The sequence below is a fragment of the Siphateles boraxobius genome, unplaced genomic scaffold, assembly GCF_051911475.1.
Source record: "Siphateles boraxobius isolate OS27281-9 unplaced genomic scaffold, OSU_SipBor_1 25, whole genome shotgun sequence".
In the NCBI taxonomy this organism is placed as follows: domain Eukaryota; kingdom Metazoa; phylum Chordata; class Actinopteri; order Cypriniformes; family Leuciscidae; genus Siphateles; species Siphateles boraxobius.
The window spans coordinates 22,305,351-22,331,281 of NW_027508866.1; the positions used below are offsets into that span (position 1 = coordinate 22,305,351).

The following is a 25,931-nucleotide window of genomic DNA, read 5'->3' on the forward strand; positions in this document are numbered from 1 at the left end:
TCGTAGTTGTGACCGTCACTCTTTAGCCAATCAGATTTGAGCTTATCAATCGACAAATCATAATCAATTGAGGGTGTACATATCTGGATGTTACGTCATGAGCTAGCCTATATATATTTATATAAGAATGTAAGAAAATAATATAGAATAAACTGTGTTGAACGGAAATCTCAAAAAATATTTATTTAATGCAGTCTTTTTGACAATTATCTTTTTCATAATCATGTTTTCCCTTTGACAAATTTTGACAGATCAGCTGGAATTTTGGATCAATCCACCTGAATCGTTATGAATTCTTCAAAAGTACTTATAAAATATCCTGCTATTTGATTCTACTGAATATGTTCACTTTGAAAAGACGTCAGGAACAGTGTATCAAACATCTGAGGAGAAGAGTAGTGATCAAAGATCCCTTTCTAAACACAGGATTACATGAACTGGAGCAGATCAGAACATACGCTGGAACCTTTCATGCATATTGATCCTTTATTCAGAGGAGATCAATGTTGTCAGCAGAATCCAGACAGATCAGTGAGCAAGCACTATATTTACTCTGTTCATTAATCACCAGTCCTGACAGCTCAAGTCTTCTCTTCTCATTTGCTCTTGCTCGCCTCCTCACATCTGATTAAAGCTTTGAAGAATATGCCATTAATATCCTGTTTATCTTATGAGGTGATAACATAATGATTAGTTGTGCATGCTAAGGGATGCAGGGAAGCTGTGGTAAAATTAACAGTAAAAATACAGTGAAACTGTAATATTGTGAAAGGTTTCTATATGAATGTTAAAATGTAATTTATTCCTGTGATCAAAGGTGAATTTTCAGCATCATTACTCCAGTCTTCAGTGTCACATGATCCTTTAGAAATCAATATAATATGTTGATTTGATGCTCAAGAAATGTCATGGCGTCACATTTAGGCTCTTTTCAGGACGTCCTGCTATTACAGCTCAGTTTTAACACTAAATTTTAATCATCCTCCATTATAATAATTTATTTAGCAGCCTCTCTTTAATTTAGTCACTCTGTTGCATATTAAATATCTGCCTTAATATTTTAAGTAAACTATGTTTGAATCCAACATGGCTTTCTGAATGTAAATCTAAGACTAGAATGAATAAAAAATAACTGATTTAAAATAGTATTGGAAACATATTAACTTGGGAAACTGAAATACTCAGGTCATTAATTATGTAATTTGTAAAATAAGCTTTTATGAAGCCTTTAATGCATTGCTCAGTTAGGTTTCACATATATTATGTAACAGATTAGCATATATGGGGCCACTTTGTAAAATTTTGTAAAAATGTAAAATTATTTTATTATGTGAGAAAAAAAAGTGTCTTTACTATTCTTATGATTTAATTTAGGCCTACATATGTAGATAAAATAGGCCTTTTCCAGTGCTTAACGATTTTTATTTTCAATAATTCACTTTACATCTGTGTACAGTGTTATAGTACCAACATTACAATAACATACAGTTAATAAATGACTTATATAATGTACAATATAATACAACATTTATACAATAACGTAACAAAGATGACCGAAATTGCAAGAACATTCAGGCTTTTATTGTGTTGGAATATCTATCTATCTATCTATCTATCTATCTATCTATCTATCTATCTATCTATCTATCTATCTATCTATCTATCTATCTATCTATCTATCTATCTATCTATCTATCTATCCATCCATCCATCCATCCATCCATGGGCATGTTCTTGACAAGTTTGCTCGGTTACTGGCTTCAAATCTTTGAAAGGTTTGTTTGAGGCACTTAATAGCTAAACTACATATTTTACTGTATCTCAGAAAACTCCTCCCCCAAATGACACGTATAACCAATGAAATCTGTGATTAATCACATTACATGTCAGGCGACTCTTGCTTTCTAACTGAGCGATTCTTAGCCAGAGTGAGCTACATTATACTAGCATTTGCTATTCAATACTGTTTAATTCACTGGAACTCAAACTAAAACTGGAGGTTCCCTGAAAATCCAGAAGACTTAGTAACAATGTGTCCATCTACTCATGGACTTAAATAAACAGTTCATTAGCACTCATTCATTATCCGTATGATATTCAGAGTAAGACTGGCGACACATCCTCATGAGAGTGCGATGGTGACTCCAGCCAGTAGAGGGCGCTGTCTGCCGTGGACCGGTCCAGGGCACATGTTCACACACAGAGCGGGCACATGTAGGAGTTTCAGCACAGGAGAGGAGGCCGAGGTCACCTGGGTGGGATGTAGCCGTATGGTATATGTAAGCACAGGGAGTAGTTGGGCAGAGAGTTGTTGCTGCTGGGTAGAGGGTTGCTGTAGTAATGTTCAACCAGGGCAGATAAAGTGGGGAATGTCAGATCTGACTCCAGGTACACCCTCTGCTCCTGTAAATATAAAAGAGACATTTTTTGGTGAATTACCCATAAATAATGTGCGACAGTGGCATCTCCTTATAATTCAGTAGCATTAGCATCCCATTACAGGACAGCATAGAAAAGTTTTATACTATTATTATTTTAGAAGTTCCTAATTTTTGGGGGGGTTGCAGATTGCAGCATAATCACAGTGTCTGATATGGTCTACTCTGCTCTGATTGGTCAGATGACCCAGTCTGTTGTGATTCGTCTGCTCTGCTCTGATTGGTCAGATGACCCAGTCTGTTGTGATTGGTCTACTCTGCTCTGATTGGTCAGATGACCCAGTCTGGTGTGATTGGTCTACTCTGCTCTGATTGGTCAGATAGCCCAGTCTGTCCTGATTGGTTTACTCTGCTCTGACTGGTCAGATGACCCAGTCTGTTGTGATTGGTCTACTCTGCTCTGATTGGTCAGATGACCCAGTCTGTTGTGATTGGTCTACTCTGCTCTGATTGGTCAGATGACCCAGTCTGGTGTGATTGGTCTACTCTGCTCTGATTGATCAGATAGCCCAGTCTGTCCTGATTGGTTTACTCTGCTCTGACTGGTCAGATGACCCACTCTGTTGTGATTCGTCTGCTCTGCTCTGATTGGTCAGATGACCCAGTCTGTTGTGATTGGTCTACTCTGCTCTGATTGGTCAGATGACCCAGTCTGTTGTGATTGGTCTACTCTGCTCTGATTGGTCAGATAGCCCAGTCTGTTGTGATTGGTCTACTCTGCTCTGATTGTTCAGATGACCCAGTCTGTTGTGTTTGGTCTACTCTGCTCTGATTGGTCAGATGACCCAGTCTGTTGTGATTGGTCTACTCTGCTCTGATTGGTCAGATGACCCAGTCTGTTGTGATTAGGCTACTCTGCTCTGATTGGTCAGATGACCTAGTCTGTTGTGATTGGTCTACTCTGCTCTGATTGGTCAGATGGCTCAGTCTGTTGTGACAATGGGAGTACTTTATATATGGTAAATATTCTAAAATTTAGTGTCCCAGGGTGTTGCTATGCAGTTGCTAAGGTATTGTAAATGGTATTTGCATGTTGTTTGTGGCAATTAGGGGTTCCTGAGTGGTTTCTAGATGTTAAATTACTGATCTCTATTATATGGTCTTTAATGGGTTCATCTTCTTTATAGTTTTACGAGCAAAAACCTGATGCCACATAATGTTGGTCAAGTTATGTGCCAAATTTAAAATACTATCAGTTAGTACTTTGTTCATGTCCCTTGGTAATAGCAAATCTTGTCTTGGTAAACAACTTTCAGGATGATGATATTATAATATTATAAGAGCATACAGTACATGTATTGTAGATTTAGAGTTCTTGAAAAAATACTAACCTCTTGAAAGAGCCTGTAATTTCTGGCTTTGTTGATACCCGTGTCCCAAACAACAAGCACCTGTGTCAAACAGGAAAAAAGTGCAAGCACAGATAACTTAGATTTGTTTTTGTTTTTAAGGAAAATATACTTTTATTATTTTTAAAAACAGACACTTTATATATATATATATATTTGACAGTCTATATGTATTATGCACATTATGTTGACAGTACCTGTGATGTTTTCCCTGTACCTGATTTTCGGATGCAGTACAGACCGTTCTGTGGGAAGTTGTACGTCTCCTTAAATATTCTGTAATCAGTAAGTAAAGACACAATTAACAATGTAGTCAAACAAAGTGATGCATGGACTAGATCAGTGGTTCTCAACTGGTGGGTCACCACATGTAAGATCTGGGTCCTCGAGTGAAATCAGGCGAGAACAGCAGTTGTCTAAACTCTAAAGAGAGAGTACTGATACTGATGCAGTTTACGGTACAATTAATATTCATTTCCACTAGAGGGCAGCAATACATAGAAAAAAAACTATACACACAAATATTTACAGTTTTTCTCAGTCGCTTTGGTGCATTTCTTAGATCAAAGGTGCAATTCTTGATACTACTTGTACAAATTCCAAATCATCTAGTCACTTGTGCACAACATTAAAGCAATTTCTTATTCCTTTGAACAATTGGCAATTGCTTTTGTACATATTGCAATTGATAATGTACAAGTGTCAGCTTTTTTCCACATTTTCAAATGGTCATGTCATGTTGATCAAAATATAGTAGATGGTTCTCTGTTGAATAGTCTTACCCCTCAAAACATCTAGGCATTAGTTCCTTGCATAAGCCATTACATGCAAAATTGTTGAACTATTTGTCATAAACAGTCAAGCATAGTTTTACACAATTCTATTAGACCTTTTGTACAAAAACGTGAATTGATGAATCGTGCAGGTGAAATTGACCCTCACTCATGAAGGAATGTAAAGTGTTAGTTCAACCAACAATAAACCAGTTGTCTAAATTGCTCAAAGGTGCTCAAAGGTGCATCTCATGAATACAGTAATCAATTGGCAAGCATATAGACAGACCACAACTAAGGGGTGTTTCCTGTGTTTCTTTCTAATTTAGTTTATTTTTCCTTTGTGCCCCTTATCTTTTTCTTTCTGTAAATTATTTAGGTTTTTTCTTTCATAAAGTAGCACTAGTACAAACTAGGGGTGTAACGATTCCCTCATGTCACGATTCGATACATATCACGATATGATATTACAGTATTGCGATACTCCAAGACATTTGATAAAAAAATTAACAAAAAATGAACTGTTGATTAAAATGCTAATTTTGGTATTGCATTGTGTGTGTGTAAATGAATAGTGCTGGAAATACAGGACAATAGAGACACCAGAATAACAATATTCATGATTCTGGAGCTGAAAATACAGAATTATTTTAGATGAATATGCTTGAACTGACTAGATTTATTTAAAATAATGTTGGACACTTTTACTGGTAACATCAGACATTTGGCATTACAGGATCCACAAATATTCCTCCATTGCAGTATTATACATTATATTCAACATTATATATATATAGTATTTTACGTAATGTAGTACTGACACTACAACTCTTATTAATTTTTTTTATTTTGGGTGAACTACACACAATACAGATTGTCACGATCCACGATACATATTGTTGGATTTTTGTATTGCGATATATTGTGACATTATATATTGTTACATCCCTAGTAAAAGCTGTGAAAAACAAAATCCTGTCCATTCTCTTTCTATCGATAACCCACATACAGTAATATGTAAATACTGTTGAAATTGATATATGCCATAGAAGTGCAGCCTTGTGCAATTACAATACAGTAACTGTCATCCAAACTGAAGCCTACTGTAAGTTTACATCAGGTAATACTGTCAAAGTACACAGTTACATTGACAACATGCCTAAACATTTTGATGACCTTGTTCGTGAACACTGACTCAATGACTTATCATTCTGATGACACTGACATGATCATTGGCATGAATATTTACTTTTGAGAGATGTACTAAGGATTTTTAGTGACGGACTAGCTTTAGAAACATATCTATAATATATTGCAGTTTGTACAAATTGTTCTGAGAAATGCACTTATTATTTTGCACATGTTAGGGATGATGTGAAAAACGCACCAAAGCGACTGAGAAAAACTGTAATTTACCTTTCAACATTACTGGTTTCCAACGTGTCCACGAAGACGGAGGGAGGCAGATGCACCTGATGAGAAAAACGTAAACAAATGGATTATTATTGTTACGAGAAAAGGAGGTAAAAGGTAAGATAAGCTTCCGATTAAAACAAAAATCTTGGTAAATGTTGCAACAGCAAAACAAAACAGATAGTTTGAGAAATTAAGTCAAATCCCACACAATCTATTTTGGTTCAGCGTGTCACTGAGGAAGTGACTCATGTTTTCTACTTCACTACAGCAGTTAACAGACAGACAGACAGATAGACAGACAGACAGATAGATAGACAGATAGATAGACAGATAGATAGATAGATAGACAGACAGACAGGCCGACAGACAGACAGATATATGACAGACAGACAGAAAGAGAGATAGACAGACAGACAGACAGACAGACAGACAGACAGACAGATAGATAGATAGACAGACAAGACAGACAGAGATATAGATAGATGACAGACAGAGATATAGATAGATAGACAGACAGAGATATAGATAGATAGACAGACAGAGATATAGATAGATAGATAGACAGACAAGACAGACAGAGATATAGATAGATAGACAGACAGAGATATAGATAGATAGATAGACAGACAGACAGACAGACAGACAGACAGACAGACAGACAGATAGATAGATAGACAGACAGACAGACAGATGACTGATAGACAGATAGATGACAGACAGATAGATAGATAGACAGACAGATAGATAGATATACAGACAGACAGACAGATATATATATATATATATACAGACAGACAGACAGACATATAGATAGATACATAACACAGACAGACAGACAGATATATATATATATATATATATAGACAGACAGAAAAACAAACACATCGATAGATATACAGACAGACAGATAGATAGATGACAGACAGACAGACAGATAGATAGATAGATAGATGACAGACAGACAGACAGACAGACAGATAGATAGATAGATAGATAGATAGATAGATAGATGACAGACAGACAGACAGATAGATAGATAGATAGATAGATAGATAGATAGATAGATAGATAGATAGATAGATAGATAGATAGATAGATAGATAGATAGATAGATATACAGACAGGCAGGCACGCTTTAGAGATGCTGAACATCACTCCTACAAATTATGAAACTTTGAAGCAGAAACCGCTTATTAACAAGAATTAGCTCAAAGAACCCAGATGTACACAATACATGCTGAGACTTCCAGACTTCTACCTGCATCATCAACACATTTTGCGTCACATTGTCTTTTATTAAAAATGCACTTTATTAAAAACAGAATGTATACTGTGTCCACATTCTCAGTTGAGGTAAACTTACATTTTCATAGTCATCATTGTCCGAGTCTTCGCTTGGCACTCGTTTTTTTAAAGGATTCTCTTCAATTGAAGAACGAAAACTTTGTCCATCCGGCGATGCTCTTCTGAGAAGAAATGCACAAACAGTTTGTATAAATAATCTCCCTAAGCCTAATATTCACAGACATACGTGAAAGTTGTTAGGTTACACACACACACACACACACACACACACGCGCGCACGCGCGGCAGCCAGTGCTGCTGTCTGTCCCTCTCCTAATATTATCTTTATCTGTTCTACTTCAGTAATTTCTGTATTAAGTTAGTGAGTTTGTTGAAGTAGAGGTCCCTGATTAAACTGTATTATTTATCTATATAAGTGTGTGTGTGTGTGTATGTGTGTAAGTGTGTATGTGTGTGTGTGTGTGTGTGTGTGTGTGTGTGTGTGTGTGTGATTGTGTGTGAGTGTGAGTGTGTATAATTAAGAACAAGCTAAAAGCCAATTATCTTAGATATTCCAGGTCATAATCTTGGAGAAACACAATGTACAGATATTCAGTGTTTGGGAAGGAAAGCTTTAAGGTGTGACAGAAATCATGGCTCTCTATCTCACAAGTAACACCTGTAATCATAGTGATAGAAAATATACTAAGGTCAGTGCCATGACGCTTGTTTTTTTGTATATTATTTGTTAATTTATTCTGAAAAACTAAAACTGGTATTCAGACATAGTCACTTGAATACACCTCTTCAGTAATGAGCTTGTCTTTAATTTAAAAATTAACATTATTTTAAGTAGTTGATCTATTATTATTATTTCTTCAATAAATAAATAAAATTTTATAAACAAACAATGCTTCATATCAAAAACTTTTGTTCGCCAAATCAGAGTCATGTGGTACGACCAACACGCAGAGATATGGAAGAAAAATACACAAATCACATAAATGAGAAGGAAATATTAGTTCTGGTTTCAAAATATCATGTGACGTGAATTTCCAAAAAACAAATTGTTTATGAATTTTTCTTTGCAAAAATGTCTTCAATATTCAGCTTATTAAAAATATATTTATAATAATGATTAAGGTGTGTAAACTCTCATGTATTCACGGTGTAAAGAAAATATATGATTCATTTTTATTTGATGCTTAAACCGTAAGACATTTTTAGATTCATTACATTTCTTGACAATTGTAAAAAAGTGTTTAAAAACCATTTGAAACCAACATGAATAAAATAATTCAGAGTAAAAGTGTTTTTTAAAACATTTTTTTTAGCATGGACCCTCTTTTATGTGAACATGAAGAATGTATTCATTCAGTATTTTTAATTTAAGATATTTTGCTAACACTTTACTATAAGGTTTCATTTGTTAACATTTGTAAACTACATTAGTTAACATCAAACAGCGACAATGAATAACACGTCTACAAAAAAGATCAAATGTGGAATCTGTTAACAGTTAATGTACTGTGAACTATCATGAACATTTTTATTAACTAACATTAACAAAGTTCAATTAATGCTGTAAAAAATATTTTGCTCATTGTTTATGTAAGTTAATGCATTATTCAATCTTGAGATTATGAGAGCTAATTGTAAATGAGACCTAATTGTAAAGTGTTGCTGATTTCGTGCTCTAACATGTTATGCGGGTTAAACTCTCACACATGTGGTTAAAAAAGCGAAGTTACAGAATGCGGTTGCCGATCTTGTTTTATAACTGGACTGTGCATGAACACAAATGTATTTAGACCCATGAGAGTCTGTGGTCATCATCTCAACAAAAGCAGGTTGTCAGTAAGGATCGTGTAAGACACTTACTGGAAGGAGGGTCTGCTGGGCTTGGGCTTGGTTGGTAAGGGAGGTTTGGGTATCTGTCCCACGTTCCTGTTACGAGCAGCAGAGGACAGGTGAGGCGAGACGGGACGGTGCTCAGGTGTGCTCTTCACTGTCAGCTGCTGGCTTGAAATCTTTGCTTTACTTTCACTGTTCAGAATCACCTTCTGCAAGTTCTCAATGATGGGTAAAGTAGCTGACGTATTCCCAATGAGAAATGCGTTCGGCTTCTTCTCGCAAACAGGCATTGTGGAGAACGGGCCTGACATGGTCTTCATGCTGTTTGGCGGGGGTAAAGGAGGAATGGGGCCAACGGGGCATCTGGTGGAGTGGTGCGAGTCTGGTTTCTCTAAATGTGGGGCGTACGGGAGGGGTGGAGGAGGACCTTTGCCTGAACACACAGGCTTTTTGAATGGAGGGGGGAGTGGAGGTGGAGGGCCTTTCATGTGACGGGTATCTCTTGACGGCTGAAAGGGAACAGGGGGTGGCGGGTACGGTGGGGGTGGGACCGTGGTTCGGCCTGGAAAAAAGACCATCAAACAGTTATTCCACTCAGTTGGTTTCGTCTAAGGTAGATCTGCTCAGTCAATCTGAATGCAACCGTAGCGGAATCGCTAATATATGCCCGAGAAATGAGAAAGAATCAAGCTTTTACCCGCTGATGTTGGTGACCCGTCCTCGCCATCACTGTCTTCATCTTGTGTCATGTAATCTAAATTCAATTCAATCAAATTCAATTAAATTTCTCATGCATGATTTTTAAAATTGTATTTATTTTTATGCAATTTTATTTAATTACAGACTACAAATTTTGTGTAAAAAGATGATTTGTTAAGTCATTATTAAATACATTGTTAAATAAATTAAAATCAAATACGTTTAAATTATCATATACAATTTTATATAATTGAAAAAAAATACATTTATATAGATTTATACAAATACTTTTTACAGCATTTGTTAATCTTTGTTAATGTAAGTTAATAAAAATATAGGTCTTCATTGTTTGTTCATGCATGGTTTGTTCACAGTGCATTAACTAATGGTAACAGATATACTTTTCTTTGTAAAAATTTCTAATGATGTAAATATTGAAAAAAGGTTCTATATAGAACTCTAGGGTTCTTGACTCAATTTTATGCCAAACAGCTTCTATATAAGGATACTTTTTTTCCTAGAAATAAGGTTTGTTACAAGCTACTTAATTCATAAAATGTAATAAAAAAATGTATGAATTAAATCTGTTTGAAGTGCTTGCCAGAACCCTTTAAGGTAAAGAGTATTAAGTGCTGTTCAATGAAATATTGTTCATTGTACATTTATGTTAATTTAGTTAATTCATATGAACGAATGAGGCCTTATTGTAAAGTGCCTGTTACCAAATTTTTATATTTCTAAATAAACACAGTTTTGTAGACCGGGTATATGTTATTGTAATTTGTAATTGTAATTTTTAATTTTTAATTTTTAATTTTTAATTTTTAATTTTTAATTTTTAATTTTTAATTTTTAATTTTTAATTTGCAATTTTCAATTTGCAAAATGTAATTTGTAATATGTAATTGTAATTTGCTATATGGTTAAGTGAAATTAAACTATGAAATACGACTATTAAATATTTTGAATATTAAGAGAAAAAAGTGTAAATCATTTTATTTAAACATTGGTTATGCTTCAATTTAAGGTGTCTGTGTTACAGTATAATTATGCATTAAAGTTATACAAATACTACATGTATTTACTATAGGGTAAGGTTAGGATTAGGGTGCGATTTAGGGTTGCATGTAATTAATCACAATACAGTAAACAGTAATTAGTAACTACATGTAAAGTTTAAAAACTGTAACTGTAATATATAAAGTGTTACCGCAAGATAAATACAACTATGTAGGAAGACTCATTATGGCTATATTTCAGGATGAAAATGTCAAGATTCATCAGGCTTTAACTGTGAAAGAATGTTTGGGATAGAGCATGAAGAATCATTAATGTTGTGAAATTAATGTTGTGATGTTATTTCCATCAAGAAGTGCATCAATGTTTGGTCGAGATCTTTTATTGACAATGCAAGAGTCCAGCACTCTGTAAAGTCTCCTCCAGCACATCCCGAAGACTTTCCATGAATGAATTCATATGTGAATATGATTCTTCATGCTTCCTCCCAACCATTCTTTCACAACTTGAGCCTGATGAATCTTGACATTGTCATCCTGAAATATAGCCATGATGTGTCTTCCTACATGGTTGTTTAAGAAATGAAAAGCTACACACTCCATCTATTAGGGTTAGAAGAACTGTTGCTTAACATATAACATGCTAGAAACATAATAATCACTGCAATAATGAACCAGTCATATACTCTTAAGCATTTGCCAATTTAAATCCAAACAGCATCTTTTTTTTCTTTTTTTTTGGCAGGGCAGTGTATAATAGGTCAGTATAAAAGCATAGTAATTTTGAAGCCCTAGTGTCACTCATACCTGCTTCAAAGTCATATTCAACAGGTCTGATCTCCAGCGGTTCCTCTAACTGCCCATATATGCTCTCAGAATCCAAGTCATCACTATTAAAACACACAAGAGATTCGTGAGAAAAGTTACACAGAACACGTAGATGAAGAATTACACAGACATGCTGTGATTGAAAGAAAGAAAGAAAGAAAGAAAGAAAGAAGACACACGAAGGTACCAATGAGGAGGTAAAAACCATGTTGTGTAAGCGTAATGTGTGTAATGTGACTGAGCTGTTCTGGTGTTGGTTTAATGTGAGCAGATGGTAGTTTTACCTTGGAAGCGGCAAATCTCTTTTATCATTATAATAGTTGATTTCTTTTCTTAAGTTCCCCATCCATTTCTGTCAGAAATGAAAAATACACATTTCAGTTTTATTTGAACTGATCAAAGAAACAAACACGTTCATGGTTGCGCAGTGCAGTCTCATGTGATCTCACCCTTCTCTCATCCTCACTCGCTGCTGAGAAATACCATGTCCGGTGTCTCTTACTGAAGTGGACGATCTTGAAGGGGAACACGTTGCTTGATGTCGTCTCCTCTGCTGCCCGCAGAACTCTAAGCAAAGAAAGAAGTGTTTGGAAAATAAACTGATGGTGATTGATAAGAATAAATCATTTTTGTTTTAAATTTAAATGTACACTACTGTTCAAAAGGGGTCTGTAAGATTTTTTTTTTATCATAACACTTTTAAATTGATCAGTAAAGACATAATATATGTTATACATTATAATGTTTTAATGTTTTTAAACATTATAATGTTGCAAAAGATTTCAAGATTTAATAATTCCATTGTTTTTTGTCTTTCTGTCTATCAAAGAATCCTTATATGAAATGTGTCAGTTTCCACAGACACATTAGGCAGCAGCACAATTGATTTAAACATTGATAAATAATGATAAATGTTTCTTGAGCATCAAATCATCATATCAGAATGATTTCTGAAGGATCATGTGACACTGAAGACTGGAGTAATGATGCTGAAAATTCAGCTTTGATCACAGAAATAAATCACATTTTAACCAGTTATTTTAAATTGTAACAATATTTCACAATATTTCTGTTTGTACAGTTTTTGATAAAATAAATGATGCAGTCTTGATGAGCAGAAGAGACTTCTTTCAACAAAAAAAAAACCTTAAACGTTTGAACTCAAGTGTTTCCGTGTATGCAAAGACTCATAAAAAACGACAACAACACAAAACACGTTTTAACCTTTTGATTTCTGATTATTAGTGGTGCATTCAATCAGGATTATATCGTTTTACTGTATCCTCAGTGTCAGATACATGGCTAAAGGGTCCAAAATTACAATGAACATGCAGTTAAGTGTCCAAAAACATTACAATCAATTCACAATTAAGAATTTTCTTTTAAAGTATATTCCATAATAAATATATTGTTATTATTAACAATAATTAATAATAATAAAACAATAATCCTGTTCCGCATGTACATACTATGTACTTATTGTAGTAATGACACTAGCTGGGTAATAACTAGGTAATGACCCTGAACCTAACCTTAACTCAAGTAGGTATCATTTAAACTCATTATATTACTCAGTATTTAAGTACACTGTAAATTCATTGAAAAAGCACATTCTGTAAAATAAAGTGTCCTTCTAGATCTTGCTCATCCGCGAGCACTCCCTGTGGTCTGCTGTATTAATTCAGAGGGCTATTTTTACCCGATCACAGCCACACAATAATTACATGTTCACCATATGGCACAGTCAACCTGCTTAGGAGGAACTACTGCAGAATCCGACGCCCTTTCCATAACATTAACATCACGGAACATATGGTATTAAACAGAACATACACATGAACGCTGAATTGACATGCACAGGAAACACATGCGAAGGCCAATTCGGTGCAGAATCGAAACTCTTGCATTTAAAAAGTCTGCGTGAGGAACGCACAGCTGTGGACAGGATGTGGCCTGCGATCTTGTCGAGATGGCCACTGGTTAACAACTTACAGATTGCGAAACCTAGTACAGAGAGGTGGGCTTCTGAAACTTTCTCTGGCTGAATGACCACAGATGCACCTGAGCTTCATTTGAGCAAATGCAGTGTTGTAAGGGAAACCGACATGAACTGGTGGAAATAACCAATGGAAACAACCAGAATAACCAACCTGTTGTAGCCATTGAGGGAGAAAGCTCCTTGCGGTGCGGGAGAAGTACTGCTCTTGAAATAGTAGAGGCAGCCTTTGTGGATTATAATGAAGCGAAGCGGCCCTGTGGAATTGGCAGACAATCAATATGTTTCTCTTCAAGGTTTTACAGACTATTCCAGGTTAGTCAACAAGAAAAAGCATTGTCAACCTATTTAACTCCTGCATGGATTAAACTACCATCAAATTCCTGGGTTAAACATTGTATTACCCACAAAATTAGCCTAAATATTGAACATTTATCAATTAAGCGGTGTAAAAAGGTCCTATGGGTAAGTCCTAGTTTTCTGCATGGTACTTCCTAAAACTTTACCCCCTAAATTAAAATTGTGTCATTAACATCACAATTCCATCATGTCATTCCAAACCTGCATGAAATTATTTCTTGCACAGAACAGGAAAGAAGAGCTTCTGAAGAATGTGAATGCTGAATGAATGGGGACCAAACAAACATTTACTTTAATTGGGAATATTATATATATATATATATATATATATATATATATATATATATACACACACATATATATTCTTTCCAAAAAAATCTTCTTTTTGGTTCCACAGACGAAAGAACGTCATACAGGTTTGGAACAACATGAGGGCGAGTTTCCTTTTCTCTAACAGATGTTAATGTATGTTTGATGTTTAGTCTATTGGCTGATGGATTCCAGTGAGCTGCAAAACTCACATTTCATCAGGCTGAACTGGCTGCCTCCTTTCTTGTGCAGATACCCAGACGAGGTGACTCCTCCCGGCATGGTGAGCAGATTCTGAGCTCCGATAGCCCTCATGGGAAGGGGCCAGGAGACCGCTGTAGCAGCCATGTTTCTGTAAGAAAGAAAAGGCCATGTTGTTAAGAATCGTTCTCGACAATTACCTTGTTACGGGAAGGGCTGGGGTGCCTCATTTCACGATCACCTACTGCGGGGGGTGAAAATATCTGAAAAACCACCAAGAACACTCTAGTTACCACCTAACAACATCCCAACAGCCACCCAAACACCTGCGGCCCCAGGCCTAGGGCCAAATCACAACTGTGCTGAAATTCAACACGATATTATCTGTATAAAACACTATTCAAGGCAAATATAACTATCAAAATTAAATCTCTCTTCACGTTGCAAAAATATTAAAACCTTTACATTTGAAGGTTTATAACCTACATTAATGAACTCTACTTTTCAAGTTAGTGGGCCTATTCTGAAGATCTCTCTTTACTGTGGGGTATCTCTACATAAAGGTAGGAAGGTATCCCTATACATTACAGAGGATTTATAATTTTTCATTTTTCACAATTAGAAAGAATTGTTATGCCAAAAAATCTGTGTTCTTGCCCTACTCCAACTCACTATGATAAACCTACAAATAACTAAAAGAAAAAGAAGGCCTGACTACAATGGCAGCAGATATGCTTACTTGCTCAGACAACATATTTCCAGATAAACATCTGGTAGAACTTATTATCAGTGGTCTTGGTGTAGTTAATCAGATTCATTCTGACATGGTGTTGATGGGCAGCCATGGGTAAACCTCAAACCATTAGAACTTCTGAAGCCCAACTAATAAACCCAAACAATGTTCCTCCGCAAGTAATGTTATGTTTCTAACAAAGATGGCAATAGAGAGCCCAGAATTCCGGAGTGTACCTTAAAGCTGCAGTAGGGAGTTTTGAGAAAACGTTGACTTAGCCTGAAAATTTGAACAAGCACAACTTACAGGTCCAACCCCCTTGCTCTCTGCTGCGCTACAGCCCTCCCTCCACAGCTCCTCCCCCACAGCGGAGCCTGCCGTGAACGCGCAGGCTAGTAAACAGGACCACCGATGAAGGCGGATTATAAACAGTTATGGAACATTCACTAATAGGGACGAAACATCAACAATATGCTTTACATTGACTATGGCCTGCCCATACTTTGACTACAAACTTGCTCCTCAAATCATTATGTATATTGCAATACATGTAACTTTATAAGGTTGACCACTTTCTATAAGTTATATCTACTAAAATAACGTTAAAGGATTAGTTCACTTTAAAAAAAAACTTTTGCTGATAATTTACTCAACCCCATGTCATCCAAGATGTCCAAGTCTTTCTTTCTTCAGTCGAAAAGAAATTAAGTTTTTTGATGAAAATATTCCAGGCTTTTTATCCATATAATGGACTTCAATAGGACTCAAACGTTTCGAGGACCAAATGACAAGTTTCAGCGCAGCTTCAAAGGGTTTTAAACGATACCAGACGATGAATAAGGGTCTTATCTAGTGAAACGATCGGTCATTTCAAAAATAAATAAAAAACTTTACGTTTTATAAGTGAAACGATCGGTCAAATTCAAAAATAAATAAAAAACTTTACGTCTTATAAGCACAAATGCTCGCCTTGCTCTGTTCTGTGATGCACGTTCGTGATCGTGTTCGAACTCGTTCATCCAAATGAACAAATCTTTTTTCGAGTCATTCGTTCGTTGAATGAATGAAATGACTCCGAAAAAGACTCGTTCAAAATGAACAAATCTTTTTTCGGGTCATTTCGTTCGTTGAATGAACGAAATGACTCGAAAAAAGATTTGTTCATTTGAACAGGAGAGTCACGAACGACGGTACGTGCTCGCGCTGTGCAAGAGAGGGGTGATCAGCGCGTACACGAGCGTGATTGACACTGCTAAGACATTCCTCCTGGCTCTGATTGGTTGTTTCTGACCGGGAGCGTTGTATTTCTGCAAATGGCAATAGGACCACAGGGAGGAGCCAGAGGAGCTTGGTTTTTTTCACAGATTATCTATCTCATATTCTACTTTCAGGACATAATGAGAGTTTTAACAAATATTTGTTTACAAAAGCTACCTACTGGAGCTTTAAACGAGTTCGGATTTTAGCCCTTCCGGTTCAATCATCCTGAAGTCAATGGTTTTTTGAATGGGATTTTGGTTAAATGCCTGAACTCATTTCTGGGTGTGAACACAGACATATTTTGGGGAGCCTCCAAGGCAAAAAGGTTGAGAATAACTGTGCAAAACTCAATGATAAACAAAAACCTTCAGCATCTAAACTGGTAATACTGGAAACAGACATAACAAATTACAGAAATAACAAATTACAGACATAGCAAATTAAAAGGACATGCTTATAAACACATTGAGCAAACCCAGTCAAAACATGAAGATGAGACAGCCGATAATAATAAACAATGAAAAAACACTACAGCCATCCAAAGAGACCTATCACAGAAACCCTAACAAAATTCCTGCTATAGATCCATAATTTCCAAATAACATCAGTGATAAAGAGAATTCTTAGGAATTTAATTACATAATCATAAACTCCACATAATTGTACTTCAATTAAGAACCCAACTCCAAACAAACTTCTCCAAACACCCACCCACACTGTCCCATGATCCTCAATCTGCTCCCTGACTCCACAATGGACGCTTACCTTCTGCTGACGCATCTTCTGATGCTCTGCACTGCTGGACTCTCGCTGAACATATCGCCAGAAGAGACTAGAGATCACAGAGAGCTTGAGGACGTACTCGTCTCCACCACAAAACTTCCAGCAAAAACCTTAAATCTGGCCGGGACACTGAAAGAACAGGAAACTCTACGTTTCCTTTGGAAAGTCGAGCCCCTCCTGGGCTGTCGAGCGAACAGAGGAATTTGCTTATCCGGCGCGGCACGTCGAGTGCCAGACAGCACATATAGATGGGAACGGAGGAAAGTCCATCTAACACTGGGTGGAGTGGCGAGATTAGAATCCCATGGGACAATTTTGACCTAAATGAGAAGTCTAATGGTAGCGTAGTGGATCCCATCATGACATTATAATATCCAACCAAAGAATTATGGTTCAGGAGCGAGCTTGTGGCAAGAGGATCCTATTTTTAGGAGTTAAGTAGAAGTTTAGTGTGGCACTGTCAGCAAAGTGCTCTTGACCTTCTTACAGACTTCACTTCAAGGAAATTAAAAGAACTAAACGTCACTGTGTTTAAGAAGATTGTGCAAAAACATACAAATTATCCACCAAATCAGCAAAACGTAAAATGGTTACAAATTGCAATGAGAGTGTGTAGTTTTTTTAGAGGTGTTTCATAAGCCAACCCAACTATTACTATTTGAACATCCCCTTGAGCCAATGTATTAAAAAAGGCTGCATTACTGATCCTGCAGTGTTTGTGCTACGTCAAAACAAAAATATATATTTTTTAAAATCTAAAAAATCTAAAATTCTTGTACACTTTATGGCAATCTTTGTATTTATGTTTGGTTTCATATGGTTTCGAAAAATTATTTATCATCATTTTCAACAAAACTTTAAATGTAATGCCTCAAAAAAATTGCCATACATATCATATATTTTCCAAACATGCACTTCCTTTCCTTACACTAAAAAATATATTTAAAAAAATGTTTTTTTAGACTGATTAATATAAGTAGTACGATTTTTTTTCATATCATGAATTATTAATTACAAAATTATCATTTTTGACATGCTCCAAAAAATATCAAAATTAATTAAAATTATAAATGAATCAGAGTCTGAAGAAGATGCATGGGCGTCGAAACGTTACTCATTTTGTACTAATACAAATATTAAAACGTTCTGTGCTCCGGTCCTGCTCCTTGGTCCTATAGCTAGACCTTGGGTCCTTTTCCTCAGAATTTTGTGTCCTGTTCCGTGAGCACCAACTAGGCTGAAGCGCAAGTGACTCCTTTCTAATGTTCGAGTCTTTGTTTGCAGACATTAATAGGGACAAAAAAATTCTCATCAACATATTTGGCTATTTTCCCCACCCACATTATTATGATAATGTCAGCAGAAAAGTACATTGTTTCAGAGGCAAAGCAAGTTATTTTGATAAGTAATTTGAAAAGTTATTTTTTTTCTTATTATATAATGGAAACAAAATAGTAAATATCAACCAATGTGCTTGATATTTTGTTTACATCATGCATGCCCATGTAATAAATTCCTTCTCCAACATAAAGAATTTTGTTTTTGAAGTAGCCTATTACTCAGAATGACCCTGCTACTGTAAACAAACACATGGGTTGCTCTAAGCTATGAAGTATTAATATTAAATTTCCCAAAAACCACAATAAATGCCATGCTCTAGGAACTGCAACAAAATAGCAGGGTGGAGAAGATTTCAGCCGTATTCAAGCAACTTCCTGATTCCTGCTGATATGACCTCATGTGCTGCTCAGCATGAAGTGATAGGAGGTCAAACACAGTATACAAGTGCATTTATTTTTTAAATGTGATGTGAATTTCAGAGGGTGAGAATGTAGCACAGATCTTGATTATCCATCAGGAAATGATTGGATAATGAAAAGCAGGCATTTCATGCCAGAATAGAGCCACATGATTGGAGAAGAGGCCGCAATGATTTAAATGTGGATAAAAATATTACATTTAGATAAAAAAACTCTGTATAATAACTTGAATCAGTCTGAAGAAGCAAATGGAATGAAAGGAATGAAAACTGTGTCCTTCTGTAATGTTCACCCTTCTTGAAAGTGCAAAAGTTCAAGCCAACCAGTCCACAAGAAAAAGAAGACTGGCACTGAAACATATTTGTCTATTTTCCCGCCCACATTGTTACAATGATGTGAGAGGAAAAGTTAAGTTGTTTCAGAGAAAGAGCAAGTTATTGCATTTTGATTAAAGATTATTAATAATGTTTTTTCCGCTTTGGGATGGCATTATTTACAGTAAGACCAGGGATGTGCATCTGTAAAGGGAGTATGATCAATTTCCACAGAAAGCAATATAATATATCATGCCTCAGTGGTGTCTCAGAGTTTCCACATGAGATTGTTTTCAGCTTGTGATATTTTAACAATGTTTCCATTCACAGAAGTCAGTGACCAGAGCTTAACCTGCTCTTAAAGGGTAACTAAACCCTTAAAAAACTTTTTTTAGTTAATGATCTGTAAGACTGTGGCTTTATTAATGCTGTTCATGGATTCGAGTAAATTGTTTGACATTTGGGTATAAAGTGGTTTAATTCTACTATATATGGTGTACAAACGTCTGAGTGCTGCCCTCTTCAGGTTGAATGGTTCCTACTGCAGTTGAATTTTCCTATTGGATGTTGTGGTACTGCGTAGCTACAGAGAGATGCGGGTCTCAGGTGAATGCCCCCCCCTCAACTTTTCCAGCATTTTTCAAATATTGCCAGTGGGCTCTGACCAGGAGTTGTGGGTGAATATGTTAGAAATAATCCATGACTAAACCATTTTAATGCATCACAATGAGGTAGAAAACCACTTGACGCGACCAAAACAAGCTAAACTGACTGATAAAAAGCCCCTTTAAACTGACTGGATAACATGCCTTATCTAGCAAGCATACAATTTTGAGTAATAGAAGTGACAAATGAAAGTAAATTTTATTTCATACTAAATCTAAGATGTCACCCATCCAGTTCATCAGAGTTAGTGAAGCCATCAGGTAGCAAACATGAAAGTGTGTCACTCAAGCAAAGTTGTGATAGATAGTCACCACCAGTGTCAGGTTGTCTAATCTGGTTTAGACTTTATTCAGAGTGAAAGCCCTGTAAAAACTAGAGCAAGGGTTGAAATGTTATTAGCTCAGCTAAAAGCACATTAAAACACCTGTTAAAACTAGATCACATATACTGTATGGTTAACCATATGTAGGCAATATCAGATAGGGTACAACGATACTGAGCGCTTTGAGCTAATCAGGATTTTCCAGGTTAGTGGTATGAAATGTCAGTAGTACAGTAAGTACACCAGATGTCTGTGTTTATTAGATCATTTGTACTCGTCCGCTAATTCTTTCTGGTATTTTCTGCACAGCTGTTTCAGACAGCTGGATAGTGGTCTATCTGACACATTAAACTAAACAAACTCTCCTTGGTCACTGAACACGCCAATCAGACAGTCTCTTCTCACATTAGCGAAATTTTGTGGGCAAAATGGTCCTTGGCTGTTGCACAGCTGACACAGAAATCACTTTCAAACCAAGCAGCTTTCTGTTGGTCAGCGCGACACATTTCTATGAACAGCTTAATCTGTTGTGAAATCTGCTTTGTGAAATCCATTTGTCCTCACGTGAAATTCCTGATAGCATATTTCTAATAAAATGGCAGGATTTCACCAAACAGCGATAAATGTGACTGCACCTAAACGAGCGTTTCTTGGCCAAAATGGACTTTCTGCTGCTACATTCTGAATATATATGAATAATACACTTACACTCGCTTTACTAATATTAAAGCATACATTTTGAATTAGGTTTTATCCCTGAGAGGACCGTTTCCTTATTATGTTAATTTATGTTACAAACCAAAGATAAGAAAAGAATCTGTGGGCATCTGTTTCAGTTATTATTTTTGGTGTGCACGTACATCCTTCCTTCATTTCCTAACCTTCACCTAAAATACAGCTTGAGTCCTGCTTTCAATAAAGGAGAACATGATGCACATATGTAACACAGCATCCATCAACGGCACATGAACTTTTGGTAACACTTTTGAATAATGATCCGTCATTAATAAGTAACTATGCAGTACTACATTAACACTTTGGCTTCTACTATTAACTATTATGGAAACAAGCTTATTCCAAAGTGTCACCGAAGTTTTTTTTCAAACGTCTGCCCACAGATGTTAGTCAGAACAACATTTCATAGTCTGCTGGATGTGCCCCCACATTATAACGTGTAGAAATGCAAAGTGTATCCTGTCTGAAAAGGTCATGTGAACACCTTGAACATGGGGTAGGAGTTTAGTGGTAAAGGTGTGGAGTAACATCCATATTGTGGCCTTGAGTGTGGCAGGGGTTTTCCCTGCAATCATTATGAATGAAAAAGGTTCATTTGAAATACGTTTAACTTTACATTAAATCTGCAGCCTAAATTTTACCAGAGCCACATGACTGGAGTTAAACTACAGATTATATGCGAACAACACTCGTAGGTAGAACTGTACTCTGATTCACTTCAGTCGAGCACCACAAACTACCCACCTTCTCAAGGTACGTCTTAAAAACGACAATAAATCAATGACTCCCATTTACTTTCTTTATACACATGGTCTACAACGGCACTAGCTCACAATACTGCAGTAACCCTCAAACTTGTGCGAATCACTTTCACTTTTCAAACAATTGATAACAAAATACTCTTTCGTACATCAATGTTGTTGCAGACATTCAAATGGACAAAGACACAGAAGTGAAGAAACCCGCATACTTACTTGTTACAGATCTCCTGGATACACATCTTCGCATGCGACTGTTGGAAATGACTGAAGGTACGCTTTTTTTTCATCGAAAGAGCCATTCGTACTGGCTGGTTTTTGCCACCATGTTTTGGTTGATGTTTAATGTACGGTCTGAAGTTGAATGAGTTAGTTGAGGGTTCAGGCAGGAGACGAGTAGAGACAGGCTGTGATCTCAGGCTCATGCACAGTGCAAGTCATTTCCTCTCACGGCCCACATTGGCGTGCGCTTTTTCTGTGTCACAGAGTCACTTCCTTTTGGTTGCTGTATGGACAAACTGATTGGCCAAAGTTCTCAGGACTTGAATTCACTGGCAGGGACTTTCCACCTCTTTTAACATGAAATTATGTCGTCAAGACGGCTACTCTGATAACCTTGCAACAGCGTTTGTTGATTTCTAGAAATGTCTCAAGCTCAATTGTAGGACACTATGTTGATTTTTGTATCTAAATGACCTATACAGCTACAAAAGCCTGACAACAGATCATTTTGTGTGAAACTTAGTAGTTTCATCATGGTTGAGTGTAGGCTAGTATCACTATTAGTATGAACCATTAAACCATTCCCTAATCATAATTACTAAACTTTGGGTAACACTTTATTTTGATGGTCCCTTTTGAAAATTCTTTTCTGCACTTGACAACTACATGTCAACTAACTCTCATTAGAGTATTAATAGACTGTCTGCTTAATATCTGATATTCATTTTGATGCTCCTCAACAGACATTATACTGACTATAACTTTGCAAGTACGTCAACTTATTCTAACCCGAACCCTTCAGTCTTTTAATACTCTACTAACACTCTAATGAGAGTAAGTCGACATGTTGGGGCAACGTTACTTATAGTCAACAGAATGTGTTAAAGGGACCATCAAAATAAAGTGAAACCAAACTTTGATGTGTAAACTTTGAGGTTTCTGTTACATGAATGATACCTCAAATGTGTCCTTTTACTTTTCTAAATAATCAGAGTCATGATTTACATTGTCATGAAAATGGGCAATAAAATCCTTTAGTCTTCCACTGATTTAAGGCCCAAATCAAATCTTGGGTCAGAAACTTTTTGACCCATTAGTAGTCACCTGGAAATTACCCAGAACAGACGACCAATGCCCCAGCAACCCCCTACATCGTGGCGGCAACTTTTTCCACAGGTGTGAACAACTCATTGTAAAAGAAAAAAGTTTACATTTACATTTTGAACACCAGCATTTAATCAAATATGGTCAGCTTCCGTAAACTGAGGTAAATACAGGTATTTATAAAAGTGTTTTCTTACTTCCCTATTACATGAACACAGTTGCCTATATAATACACACCAAACTACATAAACTCTGTGATCATGACAGATCAGAATCTGTAACACAAACTTTTTAGTGCATCAGACTTTACAGATAATTAAAACTAAAACTCAGGTACCTCAGTTATTTTGAAAAGTGTAACCATAGAGTAACTAAAATACTAAATTGAATCTTTCAAATAGAAACATAACATTTATTGTAAATGACCCATCAGTGTCAAAAAGTCAGTGTCAGTGTCACTAAATTATCACAGAATCATTTGAATACATTGAAATGTTCGATTATATAAGTAACGTTGCACCTACATGTCAACTAACTCTCATTAGAGTATAAGTAGACTAGTAGGGTTAGTATAATTACTTGACATGTAGTTGCAAAGTTACTTATAGTCAGTGTAATGTCTGTTGAGGAGCATCAAAATAAAGAGTTATCAGATATTAAGCAGACAGACTAATACTGAGAGTTAGTTGACATGCAGTTGCAAAGTTAGCCTACTTATAGTCAATAATAATGTTCAAAAGGGACTACTAAAATAAAGTGTTACCAAATACTCAACTGAAGTAGGTTGTCATGGCAATTACAACACCGGCACTACACGTACTATGATGATATACCTACTTTTTGGTTTCATTTAGGAAAGGAAAGTATCCTTCTACAGCATCCTCTAAATATAAAATTGAGCAGAAATCCCCAGATAGAGGATGTGAATTCGAACGAGTTCCTTCTCTTTTTCATCTGTTCGGTGGGATGTACACAAGTTACATTGCCTCACCAGATTCCCATGATCAGTCACAATATTTCAAAGCAAAATCAAAATCTATAAAGCATCAGTTAACAGAGTGCCTTGCATGCACCATGATGATACATTTCTTTTAAAAGAACAAAATAACTTACCCATTGAGATGATCTAATGGAGGCTTGGCTTGTACACTTAAAGTGAGTGGTTAGTAGTGAGCACAAGTCAACTTCCTCTCTGCTGCACTTAAAAAAGCTGTTTATGACCCTCCCATTTACAACTCTGCCATTTTTCTGTTGCTCATCAAGAGCTGGATCCAATATATCTGAATATCTTAACACTAGTCATTCTTTGCACTACATAATTATCGCCGTTTCAGAGATGTTCACTTTACATATGGTCAAAATTTTAACAATTTAGTTTGATTATCCATTTAGACATTTTACTAACTATATGTACTGTACCTTTGCAACTACATGTTGCAAAGGTACAGTACATATAGTTAGTCATTAACTGTCATTAGAGTATTAGTAGACTGTCTGCTTAATATCTGCTAACTCTTTATTTTGATGCTCTTGAACAGACATTATACTGACTATAACTTTGCAAGTATATGTCAACTTATTCCACTAACCCTACCAGTCTACTAATACTCTAATGAGAGTTAGTCTACATGTAGGCTACTTGAAAAGTGGACAGTTGAAATAAAGTGTAACCATGTCAAATCTTGTTTTGAAGGTTTTTATGTGTCTAGCTATGAGAAGTATTGTCACATGTATCTTTTACAGTCGAAAATATTTTTGTGTCATATCACATCATCCTCCTAGATAAACTGTATTGGCATTTCCTGAAAGAAAAAAAGTGGTTGCAAGATAGCAGAAGAAAAGTGTTAAAGTTTTCACTAAATTTTGGTTTTAGTTCTGCATTAAAAAAAAAAAGTTGCATCAGACATGCACTGCTGTCAGCTTGTTTTCTGCTGGCTGTTTAGTACGAGAACCAGCTTTTAATGCAACATGTATTTGGTTTATAAAAGGTGGCTATATTGTTAAATAGATGTAAGAATAAAATGACCAGTTACACTTATGTAAATAAATGTAATAATGATAGTCAATGCTAGATTTTAAAACTTGAATCTGTTTTGTCTTGTTGACAAAGACCATTTTCACAAACTCCACCACCATTGTCTGGTTAAGCCAGACAAAATTACAAGAGAAACAAATGACTAAACCAGCAGTGCGAACAGTAGAGATAGCGGCTTTAGCTTTTGACATGTTTGAATCCGCCTTTTCCAATCCCATTCTCCTCCTTATCTCCAGTTTATTTTAAATAAAAATTAAAGAAAATATTCAAGAGTTGAAATAAAGGTTAAAACTGTCAGGGTTCTGTCACTAATGTCTAGTCTATTTCTTGGTTTTGTGACAGAGCCCTGACACTCCTGTTTTGTCCTGAACTGTGTAGCACACAGCTTGTGTTTTACACTAGCTGTGTGCTTTCATGTTTCTTGTCATGTTTCGTGTGAACACGTGGCTTATGAGTGTTTCATTAGCTGCGTGCTCATGTCTCATTTTGTGTGAGCACATGGCTGGTGATTTGTTTTACTGGTCATGTTCTTGTGTTTTAGTCATGTTTGGTGTGAGCACATGGCTTTTCATGTATGTTTCCTTGTGCCATGTGCTCTCCTGTCTAGTCCCTCCCATCTTGTTACCTGATTATTGATTCATTTGCCACCTGTCCTCCCTCGTTACCTGCTTTGTTTGCTTCCTTATTTATTCTCCTTGTGTGTGCAGTTCTGTGCT

The 25,931-nt window shown here is 36.1% G+C and overlaps 1 protein-coding gene and 1 long non-coding RNA gene across 5 annotated transcripts in view; one reads left to right on the forward strand and one right to left on the reverse strand.

The window, feature by feature from the left end:
* Window positions 1-1,400: 1,400 nt before the first annotated feature.
* On the reverse strand, window positions 1,401-24,342 carry sh3bp2 (SH3-domain binding protein 2). 4 transcript variants are annotated; one of them, XM_077243231.1, is made up of 13 exons: window positions 24,294-24,342; window positions 14,535-14,674; window positions 13,808-13,910; window positions 12,107-12,224; window positions 11,942-12,009; window positions 11,637-11,719; window positions 9,812-9,868; window positions 9,142-9,676; window positions 7,340-7,442; window positions 5,977-6,032; window positions 3,985-4,063; window positions 3,770-3,829; window positions 1,401-2,403 (listed from the first exon to the last, which is right to left on the reverse strand). In XM_077243231.1, the coding sequence occupies exons 2-13, from the start codon at window positions 14,668-14,670 to the stop codon at window positions 2,248-2,250; spliced, it is 1,554 nt and encodes a 517-aa protein (XP_077099346.1). In that variant the 5' UTR covers window positions 14,671-14,674; window positions 24,294-24,342; the 3' UTR covers window positions 1,401-2,247. The 4 variants fall into 4 exon arrangements, with proteins under 4 accessions (XP_077099346.1, XP_077099344.1, XP_077099343.1 ...); XM_077243229.1 differs by lacking the exon at window positions 24,294-24,342 and adding an exon at window positions 22,071-22,318; XM_077243228.1 differs by lacking the exon at window positions 24,294-24,342 and adding an exon at window positions 22,071-22,309 and having other exon boundaries at window positions 7,340-7,439.
* The window catches only part of LOC143750294 (uncharacterized), a 411,790-nt gene continuing 393,412 nt past the window's right edge, over window positions 7,554-25,931 (forward strand). The window contains exon 1 of the long non-coding RNA XR_013207142.1: window positions 7,554-7,662. This is a non-coding gene — a long non-coding RNA (uncharacterized LOC143750294). The remainder of the gene's footprint in view (window positions 7,663-25,931) is intronic.

Coding starts and splice junctions, on each gene's coding strand:
- sh3bp2 (XM_077243229.1), bottom strand. CDS start 22,279: ATGAGCCTGAGATCACAGCCTGTCTCTACTCGTCTCCTGCCTGAACCC. Junction 12,225..13,807: donor TCCCTCAATGGCTACAACAG/GTTGGTTATTCT, acceptor TTCTTTGCTTAG/AGTTCTGCGGGCAGCAGAGG. Junction 2,404..3,769: donor ATTACAGGCTCTTTCAAGAG/GTTAGTATTTTT, acceptor TTATATTTACAG/GAGCAGAGGGTGTACCTGGA.